We start from the raw sequence: 18,201 nt of genomic DNA, 5'->3' as shown, positions 1-18,201 counted from the left end.
CATCAGAATTGGAGGAAAGGAATGATTGTTTAGTATAAATAGGAAGACATCCATTGTTGAATAGTTGAGAAATGTGCTTTTATATGTCTGGCTGAAAGCATTCATAAGGCAGTAAGTTTGAAATTCATTTCCAGCCTTTTCTTCTTTAGGTTGGAGAAGCAAGAGCACTTTATAACCTTGGAAATGTATATCACTCCAAGGGTAAAAGTGTAGCCTGTGCAGGTACCCATGATCCAGGAGAGTTTCCAGATGATGTTAAAGCTGCACTGCAGAAAGCTGCAGATTATTATGAGTAAGTAACAAAGAGAGCGGGGAGAACTATTCTTGGAAGTGGAGTTGATGTAGCTTAAAATAGTATTTATATACTTTTAAAATGTGCTTTATATTAGATATGCTTTCAAAACTGTGTTTCTATTTCCCCTTCTCTATATAATAAGCTCTTTTCGTTTGAAAATTAGTTAAAGTCCAAACACAAAAATAAATTTCAAAAATAGAACATATGAAACATTCAGATGAAACCAGTGTTTAAAATTTTAACTCTTCCCCTTGTCTCTCCAGTTGCAGCAGATTAATTCTGGCCAATAAAAATGCACTTGCTGATGAATTTCTAAGGAGGGAAATGTCAACAGTTATAGAGTAATTGTCATAAAAGCTGTTTATGTGCCTTTTCAAAATGAAATTAATTCACAGAGAGCACAGTGTAGAACACACTTTCAGTTTATCATAGCAGTCACAATGGTATGTACTGTTTCATTCAAGATTTTATTAGTTTCCAAACTTAGTCCTGCATTGTACCTGGAACAGTACCAGAAGCTAATGAAGGCTTGTCAAGTCAAAACTATATGGGTTGTTGCATCTTAATAATCTGCAAGGGCTATCACACATTAAATGCATTTCACTTTCAGGTTGTTTCACTGAATTTGGAAGAAAAAGATATATATAGCCTTTATGGAAAAGTGCTGCATGCTGCATGTCACTCCCATTTGAACTCCATCAATACTTTCCTATCCCAAGTCATGAGATCTGCTGACTACTGGTTTCAACAGTATTTGGCTTCAGTCTGGTGACACATATCCCATTTCAATCCATGAGCATATATTTATGAAGGATCATGACCACACGTTTATAAGCCTCCAAAATCTCTCTTTAGGCACAGGTGTCAGCCATTTTGTGCAGGGTTCTGTTTCTAGCTCGAGCGTACATAAGCCTGCTTTGCCGTTATGCCCTCTTCCAGGTCCACAAGTGCCCACATGTAGGCAGTCACACATCTGTTGAACATGTGCAAAGTGGTCACCGCCTATATACACAACGGCTCTTCAAGGGGAGAATGACAATAGGTTGGGTTAGGCCCCTCTTCCTGTGTCTCTGCAAGGCAATAAAAGGACAGCTTTGGATCAGGGCTGTTGTGAGGGTGAAAGCATTAAATCACCTAATATTGATGGCTTCTAGCAAAAGTTATTGTGGTCATCGTGTCAGTTCCATGAGCAGGAAGAGCAGCCACCTTCATGGCTGCTAATTGTTATGCATTTATAACATAAACCTTTTAATTGTTTTTATTTTGTTTCCCTGTTAAATAGGGAGAACTTGACAATAGTGACAGAGCTGGGTGATAGAGCAGCCCAGGGACGTGCCTATGGAAACCTGGGGAATACTCATTATCTTCTGGGCAACTTCAGGAGTGCTGTTACTTCCCATGAACAGGTACAAGAGAGTGCTGTGTTCACGCATAACACTAAGCCATGGTTCGTTTCAACAAACCAGAAGTCATCCTGCAGAGCCGTGACTTGTTTCTCCCAAGCTTGGTTTGTTTTCTGACTGCTCTTGCTTTGCTGTATAGATTAGAGAGCATCTGGGGTGGCATGGCCAAAGACTTTTCGGTTCAGACATAATGCCACACAATAGTCTAAACAAGTCTATAAGCCAAGAACAAACCATGGCTTTACCCTGTGGTTTATTGCCAGAAAACAAACAATTGTTAGTCAACTGGGCTTGGTTCAGACAATCCACACTTTGGCTGAAGAAACCTTGGCTTGGCGTTATATGGTGATAGTTTCCAGCATGATGTATTCTGCACTTGCCTTTTAAAAAGCAGGTTTTTATTATTGCTACTATTACTATTATTATCATCTGTTAACTCCTAGTGATGAAAGATTCCTCTTTACCTCTTTATTCAGGATTCCTCTTTACCAAGAATCTGTAACAATGTATGTTCTGCAGAAATAGCTGAATTTTTTACTAAAAGAAACCCACATTAAGGTTTATTTGAAATCCGTAATTCAAAAATTTTGTGCTACATATTGAATTCCACCCTTTTACAGTTCACAACTACTTACTGGATATCAATATGAACCATTATAAACAGCAGACTTGAGAATTTAAAAGTTGCTTTACTTGGAATTTTGCAGGAAAGAGTTACTGTTCCTTCTTTCAGGACACAGTAGTGGGCATATGGGTTCCTAACTATTCCAGAGGAGGTCGTTGTCTATCGGAAATCCACAGTATTTGACAACAGAACATTTATTTTTCAGCGCCTTTTAATTGCAAAAGAATTTGGTGATAGAGCTGCTGAAAGAAGAGCCTACAGCAATCTTGGAAATGCTTATATTTTCCTTGGAGAATTTGAAACTGCTGCCGAATACTACAAGTTAGTCAATGTATTGTTTAATACCTAACCAAAGTATTATTTTCATAAGTTTTCCAATTCTTCTAGTTTTCATTATAAATTTATAATCCTTCCAGATTTTAGCCTATCTGCTAGGTAGATTAGACTCATATATAACTTGCCCTGGACAACCCAGAGAATATTATATTTGTGTGAGCCTGGATTTCCTATTTCGAACTCCAAATCTGAAGCTCCTTTCAGATTTAGATGTTTTATTTGAATATTGATTGGTTGTCTTCTCTTTCCTGAGTTTTGTTAAGATCTTTTCAAAAGGTCAGTATTGGCAGTCCCCCCTTGAAAATTAAGGACAGAATAATAATTGAATGGACGAATGGACAGAAGGAATTAAGGGAGATATGCGTAAAAGGTGTAAAGGGTTAGATAATAATGGGATTGATATGATTAATGTATTCTGAACAGGATGTCATTAGTTAGAGAGATATCCTAGTATTTTCTCTTTTTTTGTTTTTTTTGTAATGATGTACGGATTAGGTCATGACATGTATAATGAGGTTTTTATCTAAGCAAAGAGCCATTTGCAGGCTTTTTAACTCAATTTTTTTTTCTTTGTATATGTCTTGTTTATCTCGAGACGATGTCAACATTTGGATTCATTCTTTCTGTATTAAACAATAAAGTTAATTTAAAAAAAGAAAAAGAAAATTAAGACCCTCAAAATCAGTTTTTATTAGAACATATAAACAATCTGTGCCACTGTGAGAACAGAGTGGTGGACAAGATGGGCTTGATTCAGCAAGCTCTTATTACATTTTTTAATGCTCTAAACTATCTTAACTCATCTAAGGACCTAACAAACGACAGCTGTTTAAAATATCATTTTAGGAAAATACTGATATTTTGGGAATGGTCAATGGTAGAGCATCTGCTTGTGTGTGCAGAAGTCCAAGGTTTAATGCCTAGCATTTCGCCGTAAGACTGGGAATGTCCTCTGCCTGGAACCTTGGAAGAGCTGCTGCCATTCACTGTAGATAAGCCCTGAGCCACATGTACCAATGGTCTGACTTCCTGTGGTTCTGTGTTCTTACCCTGTGGCTTTAGACTGCAGCACTGGTTCTGTGGAAAATGTACCCCATTATTTGATTGACCTGTTTTTTCTGCAGTTTATACAGAATCCTTAGATCTAGCTGTTGATGGGGAACCTAATTGGTCTGAACTGCAAAGTAGGGTGACTCTGTTAGCAGTGGTGATATTTGCTTTGGCAGCTTCTAAAGTTTGAGCCAGTTTTCTGCCCTTTCAGTAGCATGATAAATAAATTATATCGTTTTGTTGAAGTTATTACTATTTTATTTATTTCTTTGTTGTGACTCCTAGTCTAAACAATAGAAATTGATTGATAAAGACCCATTGTATGTTTGTTTATGCATATATAGTCTTCGTCTAAGGAAAAAGACTGTTTTGGAAATGGGGAGACAATTAGCTTTGTCTAGGATTAATTTGTATATTAAACATTGAGAGCCACTTGAACTATGTGCAGATACATTCTTGTTAGTCATGTAAGCAAAGGTTATTTCTAGCTGTTTGTACTTTCAGGAAAACACTGCAGCTCGCCAGGCAGCTTACAGACCGGGCTGTAGAAGCACAAGCTTGCTACAGCCTTGGGAATACATACTTTACTTCAAGACTATGAAAAGGCCATCGATTATCATCTGAAACACTTGGCTATTGCTGAAGAACTGAATGATAGGTAAGGCTTTTAAAAGTCCACTGTTCCTTAACAAGAGAGAGATCTTTTTGAGGGTATAAAATTAAGTTCCTATAGAATAATTGTCCTATTCAAATAGACAAAGGTCCAAAGAACTGCACTATGCATGCCTAAGAACCTGCCCCTGCCCCTTGGGATTCCCCCCCCCCTTTGAACTGTAGGTGACCATGCCATATCATAAACACTTTTGAAAATTCCCTTCGGTTTTGTGCAGTGACTTGTCCTTTGACCTGCTACTTTAGAAACAAAAGCCTGGGGCTCACCTAGTTCAATACAGTATCTAAATACAACTCTGGAAACTTCAATAAACAATAATACATACATACATACATACATACATATCCTTTATTCGACTGATAGAAAGAAAAACATTTCTCAATACAAAATTATAAAACTAAAAAACATCAGGGGATACACAAATAAAATAGGACAGCACTACTGAACCTCGTACAGATTTTATGCTTCCGACACGAGCACCAGGAAGAGGAATTTAGCCACCGATAAGGTTGTTTTCCCAGTGGGCTTATTTAGCAGATATGCTACCTGCCTTTCTCTTAATCGGGAACTAAACTGAGATAAATATGGGGCTATGAGATATTGCCTTAAGTCATTATAAAAGGGACAACTCAGTAGAATGTGTTCTGTGGATTCTACCTCTCCCAAAGCACAATGGCACATTCTCTGATCATATGGAACTCCTCTAAATCTTCCACTCAAAACTGCCAAGTCAAGAACATTCAGTCTGGCCGCAGTGAGTAGTCTGCAGCAGTGGCGTAGCTAGCCTCAGTGCTGCTGGGGCGGCGGCAGCGCAGAGGCACCCCCCTGGGGGAGGGGCACGACGCGTGCTTCGTGACGTCATCATGACGTCACGATGCACGTGTATGCAGAGAGGGGTTTCCGGGGCTTTTTTCGGCGGGGGGTGGTGGCCAGCTAGGAGGGGGTGGCAAGCGTGACACCCCCTCCTCGCTGGTCGGCCCCCCCCGCCGAAAAAAGCGGAGGAAAGGGCAAAAGAAGCAGAGCAAGCGCTTCAATGCGCCTGTTCTGCTTCCTTTCGGCGGGGCGGGGTGAGAGGGGCCGGCCAAAGTGTCACCCCACCTCCCCTTGACCTAGGGGCGGCCCCCCCGCCCCCACCCTGCGACGCCCCTGGTCTGCAGTATTCCACATAGTGGATATCCGCCAGGTAATGGGCTGGTGCAGCCCGATACACCTCTTCCCCCAGAAACATCCCAGGTTTCACACGGGCTATGTCCTCATGTTTGGCGATATCCCTCAGTCTCTGAGCGATCACTGCTTTAGCATGGCTATACGGCATGGACTCTATATAAAGGGAGGACAGTCCGCACTTCCTCTACCACTTTCCCTTCCCATGGTGATTTAAAATTATCCCTCAGTATCAGAGGGGCCAAACCCACCGGTCTGAAGCAGAGCTTGAGCCATAGCCATAATTTCACTTTAAGGGCCACAGACCTAACGGCTTGGCAGCCAGTCTCCAATCTCATGACCGCACCCACAACGGAAGGGGGGATCCTGAGAATGGCCCTGAGGAATTGCGATTGGATAGATTCCAATCTTACAAAGTCCCTACGTGAACCCAAAGCAATGCCCACCAGTAGTAGTGGGAGGACTTTCATTTGGAAGAGTCTCAGGGCAACTTCCACTGTTTGTGCCTGTTTCTTGGCATATAGGGATCTAATCAGCAAAGCTGCTTTAGATGCATTTGTGGCTATATATTCTCTGTGTGCCAGGAGAGACCCGTTTGATCGTACTACCTGGCCCAGGTATTTGAAGCAACTAACCTGTTCTAGAGGAATACCATTAATCGACCACAAATTGAGTTTCGGTCGAGCAGCAAAGACCATTATTTTGGCCTTGGCATAATTAAGTTGGAACTCGTGTTGGATCTTGTATTCATGAAGTGCTTGAAGCATCCTCCTCAGCCTAATGGGGGAGGTAGCTAAAAGGGCGGCATCGTCCGCATACAGGAGGACATTCAAAGCTCGACCTGCTAGTTTTGGTGGATGGAAAGCAGCATTAGCCATATGATCCACTAGCGAGTTAATATAGAAATTGAACAGGGCAGGGGCAAGCAAACAGCCCTGTCTTACCCCCCTAGTGGTGGCAACCAGATTGGAGACTAGCCCCTTACTATCTAACCTAATTCTCAAGAAGGTATTTGTATGCAAGTTCATAATCAGGAGAAGACAGTGGTCGATAGATGTTGCTGCCAGTTTTGTCCATAGCTGATTCCTGGGAATTTGCTCAAAGGCTTGCTTAAAGTTCACCTTATGAACCTCAAGAGAGGATATAAAGCATTATTAAAGGAAAAGAAGCTTGCGGCAGAAAGAAATAATTGGAATAAACAATAATTATTTTTTAAAAGTTGTGAGATTTTCATTGGGATTAGCCAACTTTCTGTCACTAAGCTTTGTATTATGTAGCTTTAGGACTTTTAATTGAAATTGTGCATTAATGAGATTTTGTATATACAAATTGAATATAAACTCAATTCTTTGTTTTGAAACTGCTGTTTTGTTACTGAGAACCAATTCTTTTACATATTACTTTAATTGAGTAGCTTGTGGAAGTATGCGTGTTCATACTTCTGATTCTCTACAGTTAACATATGAAGCAAGAGAAATGGATCCCATCTGCAGACCATAAAGTAATGCATTTGTTGACTCTGTTAAGTGTGTTGTTGCCAGTAAATAAAACAAAAATAAAGCTAGTTAGCTTTGTTCAGTAGCATTACTAAGAGCGTGTAAACAGGACTTCCTCTCAGGAAGGAAGCCTATCTCCCAAGGAAGCACAGAATTGTAGAGTTGGAAGGAACCCTGAGGGTCGTCTAGTACAACCCCCTGCAATGCAAAGAATCTCAACACATGGTCCTCCTCCTATTTGAAACTATACTGGATGCTGCTTAGCTTTGCAAATGTGCCAGCAGTTTCAGTGCTGCCACTAGGAGGACTAGTTGATTCAACAGCCACTGTCCATTGTTCTCTCCCCATTCCTAGGGGGCTAACTAAAATTTGAGCCAGACCTCCTGACTTCAATGACTACTACAGTAGCTGGAAGAAAGCTAGGCATGTTTTGTAGCAACCTAGTGAGCTAGAGGGAGCCCCACCTGACAAAGCATCAAGGTGAGTTAAGCAGGTGTGCAGGTTTAGCAGCAGGGCAAGGAGGCCAGGGCACGCGAGACTCTGCCCCTCCTTTCCTTTAGCTTAAGTAAACCTGAACGCTCAATAAAAGTAACCCCTGCAACTGGAATGTCAGCAGGGGTGTGGGGCTTTCCAGTGTTTTACAGTGTCTTGTCACATGTACAGCTATCTCCCTTTTGGGCAGAAGTCACAGGTGTGTCCAAAGTGCAATGAGCTCCTCGTTCCCTTGGAACAAGCTCATTCCCTTGAAGCTAAGGTGGCAGACCAGGAAAGCTAAGAGGCAGAAAACTCCGTGAATGGAACTTGCTCTCACAGGAGGCAGTGATGACCACCAACTTGGGTGGCTTTAAAAGATTAGAGAGATTCATGGGGGGGGGTAGGGCTATCAATGGCTACTAGCCAAGATGGTTATACACGGTTGAAGACAGTAACGGTTCTGAATACCAGTTACTGGGAACTGCAGGAGTCAGTGTTATTGTGCTCAGATCCTGCTTAAAGGTTTCCCACAGTCACCTAGTTGGCTAGCAAGAACAGGATGCTTTACTAGATAAAGGATTGGCCTGATGCATCAGGCTCTTACGTTCTTACTTGTTCTTGGTTGATAGTGGTTTGTTTAAATGAAACATCATCTCTGATTCAGACATAAAGCTAAGCCAAGGATCATGATTTGTTTCTCACATGTGCTAGTGGGGAGTGGCACAGACCAGTGTATTAGCATTAAACTATTAACTGGTTTACTGTGGCATATGAACTGACTAATGTAGGAACGGGTCCTTACTGGTTTAAGTCAGTTAGAAAGCTAATGTATGGAGCATTTAATAAGTGTCATGCTGTTGAACTGTGTTTCAGAATTGGTGAAGGAAGAGCGTGCTGGAGTTTGGGGAATGCATACACAGCACTGGGAAACCATGAACAAGCTATGCACTATGCCGAAAAGCATTTGGACATTTCGAGAGAGGTTTGTGGTCATATTCCAAGTTGTTTGTGGTATACTTTTTATAAAAATAAGTATGCATATACAGTGGAACCTTGGTTTTCGAATGCAATTCGTTCCGGAAGACTGTTCTAAGTTTCGAAATGTTTGAAAACCGAGAAACTCAATATGGAAGCCTCAGTACAATAGGGAAACTCAAAACGGAAGCCACCTCAAAAGTTCAAGGACTGGGGTTTACATATTTATGGGTAGTGTATACAGGAACTTGTTCAGTATGGATATGAAATTACAAAATGCTTTTGATTGCAGGTGGGAGATAAAACTGGAGAACTAACAGCTAAACTTAACCTCTCAGATCTACAAATGGTGCTTGGCCTAAGTTTCAGCACAAACAGTTCAATGATGACAGAAAATCAAATTCTAGATCATAGCGTGAATGGTAAGTATAAACTTCCATGATTATGTATTAAGATTTATCTTAATTAATCTTCAACACTCATAGATAGGTTGAGACTTTGTGGGATATACCTCTCATTTTATTTGGGGAAATTATAAGACTGTGTATTTGCAATGCAACGGGGGAAAAGTTTTGCAATCCTTAATCTTCAATACTGGGTCTGTTCTTGTATTCTGGTTTTAGAAACTGTTTTTTTTTAAAAAAAAAAAAACCACAAGCCATTTTTCTTTTATAAGTACAGTGGTGCCCCGCTAGACGAATTTTTCGTTTTTTTCGTCTAGCAAAAACGTGGCTTGCATTGCCGCTTCGCTAGACGAAAAACCCGCTAGACAAAAATTTTCGCAGGACGAATTGTTTTCGTCTAGCGGGGCACCACTGTACACCTATACAGTGGAGTCCCTCAGCAGAACTAGGAGATAATTATTGGCGATTTCCCTGGTCCGCCCCCCTGCTGAAATCCACTGAGCTCGCCTCTCAGCCCCAACACCATACATTACATACATATTAATTACAAAATACCCTAAATATCTGAAAGATGGCCTCATTCCTTACAGACCCTGCTGAGATTAGCAGAGGGGGTCCTCTTGGTAGTTCTTCCACCATCTGAGGCTTGGGGTGGTGGCGGCCTGTGAAAGGGCATTCTCTGTGGTGGCTGCTAAGCCGTGGAGCTCCCCACTGAGTTGTATCTGGCAACTTCATTATACAGCTTTCAGAGAATGCTGAAGCTGCACCTTGGATTTTGACACTTGAGGTTTATGTTTTAGGAGCCACCTTATTTTTATGGTTTTAAGTCATTCCAAATTATTTTTATATTATGTTGTAACCTGCTTTGGGACCTTCATGTGAAAAGTGGGGATTAAATACATAATTTAATAAAATCTTACATTGCATGTAGGCGAGTTCTAATTCAATTATTAGTCTCAAGTAATAGTGATCTTTGATGGTCATTAGATTTTAGAACGTCCAGGTAATTTACCCTCATTGTACTTGTTATGAAGCTTTCCTTTAAAATAAACTATTTTTACATTTTAAGGTGCTAGACCCCGAGTAGGACGTCGCCATAGTATGGAAAACATGGAACTTATGAAGCTTACTCCTGAAAAGGTTGGTGACTGGCTGAACATATTTCATGGGTTGGATCCGGACTACATTAGCTCCCACTGATTTTACTGGAAATGGCACCACTTTTGTGTTAGCTGCCTCCCCCTCCCCTGCGGTTGTCTATACCTTATGTTGTATTTGATGTTTATGATCTGTAGACCAAATCAGCTGAACTGAAGCAGAGATTTAGTTGATTGACTACATATCAGGGATAGAAAATATTTTTCTTCCCTTTGTCTTGAGTATTGTGGGTTATTTATTAAGCCATTGTTTACAGAAGATGGCTACATGGAAATACCAGAAATAGCACTGAAAGAGAGAGAAGAAGGTGAAACTCAAAAAATTAATATCGTGGAAAGGTTAATTTCTTTCAGTAATTCAACTTAAAAGGTGAAACTAATATATGAGATAGTCATGACATGCAAAGTGAGATATGTCAAGCCTTTATTTGTTATAATTGTGATGATTATGGCATACAGCTGATGAGAACCCCAAATTTCAACTCTGGGGTTTTCATCAGCTATACGCCATAATCATCACAATTATAACAAACAAAGGCTTGACATATCTTGCTTTGCATGTCATGACTATCTCATATATTAAATTCCAGTAGCTAAGGAAAACAATTGCTTACATAAAGGGACTTTCCCATGATATTCTAATTTTTCAAGTTTCACCTGTATGAGTAGAACAGTACTAAGGGTAATAATGTACAGTGGTGCCTCGCAAGATGAAATTAATTTGTTCCGTGAGTGTTGTCGTATAGCGGAAGTTTCGTCTTGCGAAGCACGGTCGGAGGAAGTGCAGTTTTACGGGGGGGGGGGGGGAATTGCAAAACGTTTTCGTTTTGAGAGTCACGGCCATAGGAAAATTCGTCTTGCGAGTCACCCTTTCGTCTAGCGAGGCATTCGTCTTGCGAGGTACCACTGTATGGTTCTGTAATTGAGGCATGCTACTGGAAATGAAGGGTACACAAGTATATCCTAAGCAAGATGGAATGATGACTGATTTCTGTGCAGTTTGATGTTCTGGGTTTCTTTCAAGGTTTTGTTCACATCACAATGAGCCTTAGTTAATGTTTTATTATCAATCTGCAGATCACTCAATCCAGGGATCCGTTTTTTGAGCAGAAAACTAACCATGATCCCTTATTTGGAAAGAATACTAAGCCAAGGGTTGTGCAGGGGGGAGGAGCAAATAACAAACAACAAAAACATTAAATGCAGCCAGTATATTGTTTTAAAATTACGAGGAGCAGCAGCTTTGCTGAGAAATGGGTAAAATGAATTCCAAGTTCACATTTTTAGGGTTGTTTCCTGTGCTATTTCTACTCATAGTAGACCCATTTAAATTAGTGACCATGATTAAGTTTGGTCCATTAATTTCAGTAGACCTACCCCAAACAAAACTTTGTTGAATACCACCCTTAGTCCACACATGGGGAGTCAAAGGGTAGGAGAAAAAGTTAAAAATATACAAGTTCAATCTATTCTTCCACTGTCTCCTTTGTGCTTCTGCTTCCTGCCACCCCTTGCACCTCCAACCCCCCCCCCCCGCATTTGCCTCGGGTCTCCCCTTTTTGCTGCACTTGGTCTTTACACAGAAATGGGATATTTAAAAATTTAGAATACTTGTGTGTATCTAAGGAGGCAGAGCTAATTTAAACAGGGAAAAAGTGATGTACGATTAGTATAATGAAGAAGGAATTGGCATCACTGCATGAACTTAATTTTTGGTCTTAAAAAGTTATCCTGGACAATTAGTTTAGCATAGCTAAATAATACCTGGGATCAATACTACTTTCTTGAATGTAGTGCAGTGTCACAAAGGAACACTAAAAAGTGGCAGTATTTTGTCCCTGGGAAAAGGTGACCACCCTTTTGCCAAAAATTTGCATGTCTATTATAATGAAACAGGTTGTAGTGGATACTGCTTGTAATGTTCTAACTTGGAAGGCTGCTTAGAACTTCAAGAGTGTAGGATTTGTTGCTATAACAGGCTTCCTCTGTGGAGATATTGACCCAAATTAAACCAGCCACTTGAGTGTTAATAGTGTGAAAAGTAAGGCACGTAGTATTTTGTGCCTTAATGAGAGACTTTCTTCTGGATAGTTCTTGATATACATTGTGTCCCTTGTTCTCTAGGTTCAGGACTGGAACAGTGAAATTCTGGCCAAACAGAAACCACTAGTTTCCAAACCTTCAGCAAAACTACACTTTGTAAATCGATTAAAAGGCAAAAAATACAAAAACATCACATCTTCTAAAGTGCTTCAGGATACTAGTAATTCTATTGACCACCGACTAAGTTCACAGAAGGTATTTGTGGATAAATATTTAATTGCTTGAAAGAAATCTTAAAATTATAGTTTGAACACCTTTTTAGAAGCATATTGGTTTAACTTGTTTGCTTGAGTTAAAAAAAAAAATCTTAGCAACATCATGGTAATTCTAAGCATACCTCTTAGGAAGCAATTCCCATCAAGCTCAGTGGATATTTTCTGAATAAGCATGGTTAGGATTTGGGTGGAAAAATCCGTTTGAAAATTTTGTTGGGTTGGAATGAGAACTAAACATTTGATTATAAAACCTGTATCAGCTGCTCAAATACTGTGCTGGCTTTGTTAGGGTAGAAATTGATGCTAGCGTGTTAGCCTAAGTGTTGTTTTACTTCATTGGCTCTTCTTCCCTCCCTCTTTCCCAGTGTGGCGTAGTGGTTAAGAGCAGTAGACTTGTAATCTGGTGAACCAGGTTCGCTCCGCCACATGCAGCTGCTGGTGACCTTGGGCTAGTCACACTTCTTTGAAGTCTCTCAGCCCCACTCACCTCACAGAGTGTTTGTTGTGGGGGAGGAAGGGAAAGGAGAATGTTAGCTGCTTTGAGACTCCTTCGGGTTAGTGATAAAGCGGGATATCAAATCCAAACTCTTCTTCTCTTCTTCCCATGCTATTTATTTGTGCATAGCTTTTTTTGTAACATGGGTAGAGGAAAAAACACTCCTATTGTCTTCAAAAGTAACCAGTATAACTTTGGCCTGACTATTTTTTTATCTGACTTCTTAAAAGAACAGCCCTGATGTGCCTGGAGATGAAGGGTTCTTTGACTTGCTAAGTCGATTTCAGCGCAACAGAATGGATGATCAACGGTATTGTTCCAGGACAGGAACAGACTGGCAGTGACAGCTTCTTCTGCACCATCAAGAACATTGAAAAAATGTAATAATTTTAAAATGTGTATAATTCCCACCTTCTGACAGAATAGAATAAAAGCAGCATAATTCTTCTTCTTCATTCTTTCTGCAGCCTTTTCTACATCCATGGTCTCACCTCACACTGATGAATTTCTAGATCTTCTTGCTAGCTCTCAAAGTAGACGTCTAGATGATCAGCGAAGCCAATGCCAGTGATTTACCAGGACTTCGTCTTAATCAGCGCAACAGTCATTCGGTCCTTGGCCGCTTGATGGCCAGTAGCAATAGTGAACAGATGATGACTTCTTTGACATTTTGATAAAATATCAGGTAAGTCTTGTAAATGGTGCTCTACATGGTATGTAATGTTTTGTGAAGGTGAGGAGGAAATAAACTTTATGCAGCATTATGGTGACATCTGGTTTCAGCGGGTTCTTAAAATCAGAGGAATTGAAAAATACATGTGGTGCTTAATGTCTTTTCTATTAAAAAGTTAATGAATGCCCTCTGTTAAATATTAGCATTTTTAACAAAGCTCGTGGTAAGTCACCCTCAGATATATTCTTAAAATCAAATAGGTCACCAAAATGCTGTAAGCAAATAAGGAACTCAACTTACTGGATTCATAAGCAATCTAATGTTGTTGTCTGGATGAGAAATAAGCAGAAACAGTGCTCTGACTGAGAAACAGCCCTCTGCACATTTCTGAACAGGCTGCCTGACCCTCACAGTTGCAGGTTTCTTATATAGTCATTTCAACAGGGAGGAAAAATGACATTTATATGTCACTAGAATTTTGTTTTAAAAGCCTGGATCGAAAGGAGTTTTCTATAACAATACAGTGCCCAGGACCAGTATGAGGGCTAGGACCACTACGGAGTCCTTTTGCCACCAGTGTGCCAAAGGAAAACAACTGCAGCTGGGCACCTGGTGGCAGTTTCACTCACAATATACCACCCAGGTGAAACCACCATGCACTCTGGCCTTTGTACAAGTTCCTCCCTTGGCTGCCTGCCCTGCAGCGGAAGAAGTCTAAGGGAGCTCCCACTCTGGCTCACACAAGGCAGAGACGTTGTGGGTGCTCTGCTAGACTTGTCTGCGGAGGGACAGGCAGCCGCGCACCCATGCCAAGGTGGTGGTGAGACAGGCACCTTGGCACAAGGGGGTTATCTCTTTCTCCTGGCCCAACCAGGTGCGCTGCATCTTACTCCCATGGTGACCCACCACCCTGGGAGGAAAGTAAGAGCCACCCACCAGGGTGAAGGTGGGGTCTTATGGGAAATGCAGTGCAAAAAAGCACCCCGTGAGCTGGAGGGACATGGGGCTTGGTCAGCTGGGGGAGGGGTAAAAGCCTTCATGCCCCCCCCCAGCGGGCAGCACATATTCTCTCCTCCCCAGCACTGGGAACAAGCTGCATTGACCCCAGCCCTGTGAGGTGAAACTGCCTCTGCTCCCTCCCCTGTGGGCTGGGGTCAATGCAGCTAATTTCAACATTGTGGTGAATTGCCAGACTGTAATGTTTGGCTGGTGATACATTGTAATATTGAAAAACCTGACACCAGCCAGCCCTACTTCCCAAGCATCTAACAACTAGCTGTGAATCTTGTGCAAGGGAGAAAAGTATTTCAGTTGGAATAAAGTTTAAGCAAGTGATATTATTAAATACCTAAAATGTGCAAAATATTTGCAGAATATCAAACACATTCTTGACAAGGTGAAGGAGTGGCTAACATAACATTTATAAAAAGAAAATATAGTGAAGGAGGCTTAGAGGGCCTTGCATATTATAAGCAAACTGTGTAAATCAGTTTTATTGAATGGACAAAATAGAAAAGAAGCTATAGTCTCTTTCCATGACATAACTGACTATTCCAAACAAAGAGCTCATAGACTAAAGGTCTAGTAGAAAGAGATGGTTAAAATATAGATTAGGAAAATTTAAAACTATTTTGTTCTTGTGTCACACTTTTCCTATCATGAAAGGTACCAAAAATATGTTGGCTAATCTTTCAGATAAGCAGTTCACGTCCCTCAGTATTCTTAAAATGGGTTCAGGTTGTGGTAGCTGACTTTGAAGTATATGCTCAAGCATACCTGAAAAGGTGTTCCTCTTTAATCTGGCTATGACCTCTGTATCCATTCATGGTACGCTCGGGTGGAGTTCGTTGCTCTGGCTAAGAAGTGTGACGAAATGCAAGATGAGTCCTTTATTCTTTAGCTGGCATCCATTCTTCTCTTGTATGAGAGATGCTGCATTGAGACAACCTCCCCACACCCATGGAAAACACTGTGGTAGAGACTTACTGGATTAGAGACTTAATATGCATTAACTTGCATATTAAGCCCACCACCTGAAATGACAGGCTAGCTGCTATTGTTTATTGTACTTTATATTTATTATATGTGAAAAACCAATAAAAAGAATGAGAACAAGAACTCATCATTGTTATCCAACAGTAACAATGGAGAATAGCATACTGACAAGTTCAAAAACACACATCCTATCACTTAAGATTTTCCAAATGTTTCTAGCACTTGTTTTCCAAGTGTATTTGCTGTGGAGGTAAAATAGTTTTTCCAGGATTTTGGTCTACAAAATCTTTTAACCAGCCTCAATTTGGCCAACATCTTTCACCATGTTACCAAATAAAACCCCCCACCACAATTCTTTTCTTCCTTTGTCACTGGAGGAGCAGACATAGTAGTGCTATAGTACTGCTTCTCTGAGTGAATATTCAATCAGGACCACACAATGTATATGCTGTTTCTGCTGGGAAAGGACAGGAAACCATGGGTGATAATATTCTGCCAAAATGTGAATGTTACGACTTTTAATAGGTTTAACATGGGCAAACAGGATGAATTGAACTGTGGAATGATTAAACAGTGAATTTTAGCTGTAACTCTTGTCCTACTTTGTTTTGATTTTAGGGCTCTAGACTAGATGATCAGAGATGTGCACCACCGCCAATCATCACAAAAGGACCAACTGTACCTGATGAAGATTTCTTTAGCCTTATTTTGAGATCCAAGGGAAGAGAATGGATGAACAGAGAGTCTTTCTACCCTCTGATTTGAAGAGGGCAAATTCTAATTAATGGACTTCTCCAAAAGCACACTGAAATGAAACAGATGAATTGTGTAATACTGGAATTCTTTTCTTTTAATAATACAGGAAAACCTTTATGGTACAGTTACTGCTGCCACAGCTTGAAAAAAACATATCTAAAAATGTTTGTAAAAAGCTCTATAGAGCAGTTTCAATTTTCTGCCTGTAAATATATATTTTTGGTTCTTATGGTTTAATGTTTAAAGGTACTTTTCACATGAGCTTATGAAAAAAAAATCCAGCTAAAATTATGTAATTAAATAGGAAAACTCTAGACTTAACCTCAAAAGTTTTTCTAACATCTAAGAAGTATAGAATGTTCCAAAACAATTGATAAGTATTACATTGGGTTTTTTTTAAAAAAAACAAAAAACAAAAAAGAGAAAATAAATTTTCATACTAGCTAAACCCGTTTTGTCTGTAAGTAAATGAACTGATCCAAAGAGAATGCAGTTGGTTCTTAACGCAGATAAGTTCCTTTTGTGGTAAGGTCCTATCTCCTACCCACCCTGGACTTTTTCAGCTACGCTAGTTATTAGTTAAGAGAAGTCTTCCATTATTTCCTGCCTGTTACTGGGTTTTTGTTTTGTTTTTTGGTGGGTGGGGTGAGGGCTAGATTGCAGGACTGTCATGGCTGAAGATGTGTGCTCTGTCAGACAGCTTGCTTTGCATGGTCCTGTCTCCTAGAGGGACTGGGAAGAGCAACCCACTTGAGATTATTCTCCTACCTGTGAAGAACATGGACTTAGGTATGAGCCAACATTCCTTTTCCATGCAATGTTGCTGGCCCTTCAAGCCTTCCTCATGCAAAAACATGACACCTGGGGAAAAATTAGTTCTTGATCTTGTGGTAGGGGAATGTCACAGCTAAACAAAAGTTCTCCTGTTGAACCTAAATAACAAGCTTTTACAGATACGAATATAAAAGAAATTTCATTAGTAACATTTTGTAAGAATTTATTTTGTTGGCGAATATGCTGTGTATATTTATTGAAACTACACCCTCCCACAGAAGTTTTAGCACAAATTTTAAAAGCATTTTAGCAGTAGAGCCCCTTTTAGACTTACATTATTTTCTCATTAAATGTTTCTAAAATGTGTCGAAGTTGTTGTATGGAAACAAAGGTGCTTTATAAATATAATTTAGGTCTTCGAGAAAAAATGTGCCTGATACCTAATATGCAAAGAAGTACTGTAAGAATGAAAACTGACAAAAGTAGATTCACGAACATTTGTTGGTTAGCAGATGCATTTTAAAAAATCATTTCCCTGGTATAAGGAGGTCTATCAGGAAGCAGTGTTCCTCTGATTTTGTTCCTGTAAATGAGAAGATTTAAATGAGAAGCATATAAGCCATAACCTTTCAGATTATTTTTAATTTCTGTTGCAGTGTGGAGTCAAATATTTAGTAATCTGTAACAGGCAAAGCCACTATCCTGGTACTTTGTGTAATGCTAGAAGGCTAAAATTAGGACGTCTTCAAACACAGACTACAGTGCCATTGTTTGTAAATGTATAGGAGGCCAAGGCTCACTGCTATGCCAACCTTTACCCCAGCTAGCCCTTCCCTATTCCCTCCATTCCAGATGCATTTATGTTTGCACACATGCAATTTATAAACTCGACATGGGGAAATGAGTTTTGGTGAGAATTGGTAATGGAAACTGAAGCAGAACCAGAGCTGTCAACCTTCCCCGTTTTTTGCATTGGGAAACTGCTGGAATAAGGGAATTTCCTGCAAAAAAGGGGAAAGTTGACAGCTATGAGCAGAACATTGTTGCTCCTTTCTTCAGATTAATATCACCTTCCACCATGGCCAAGATGCTTGTTATTTAAAGAATGCTGTCAGAGTTTCATTAAACACACTTGGG

At 40.2% G+C, this 18,201-nt stretch overlaps 1 protein-coding gene across 1 annotated transcript in view; it reads left to right on the top strand.

The window, feature by feature from the left end:
- GPSM2 (G protein signaling modulator 2) overlaps positions 1-16,687 on the top strand; it is a 37,614-nt gene extending 20,927 nt beyond the window's left edge. Inside the window, 16 exon segments of the mRNA XM_033151456.1 lie at positions 150-292; positions 1,578-1,701; positions 2,529-2,644; positions 4,214-4,291; positions 4,293-4,367; positions 8,390-8,498; positions 8,784-8,913; positions 9,965-10,035; positions 12,177-12,350; positions 13,097-13,181; positions 13,184-13,246; positions 13,334-13,422; positions 13,424-13,511; positions 13,514-13,551; positions 16,153-16,246; positions 16,249-16,687. Of these exon segments, the coding sequence (XP_033007347.1) occupies positions 150-292; positions 1,578-1,701; positions 2,529-2,644; positions 4,214-4,291; positions 4,293-4,367; positions 8,390-8,498; positions 8,784-8,913; positions 9,965-10,035; positions 12,177-12,350; positions 13,097-13,181; positions 13,184-13,246; positions 13,334-13,422; positions 13,424-13,511; positions 13,514-13,551; positions 16,153-16,246; positions 16,249-16,319 (1,548 nt within the window). The 3' untranslated portion in view covers positions 16,320-16,687.
- Positions 16,688-18,201: the final 1,514 nt, after the last annotated feature.

Source organism: Lacerta agilis, chromosome 6 (assembly GCF_009819535.1).
Source record: "Lacerta agilis isolate rLacAgi1 chromosome 6, rLacAgi1.pri, whole genome shotgun sequence".
Classification (NCBI taxonomy): domain Eukaryota; kingdom Metazoa; phylum Chordata; class Lepidosauria; order Squamata; family Lacertidae; genus Lacerta; species Lacerta agilis.
This window is presented reverse-complemented; position numbering and strand designations above follow the sequence as displayed.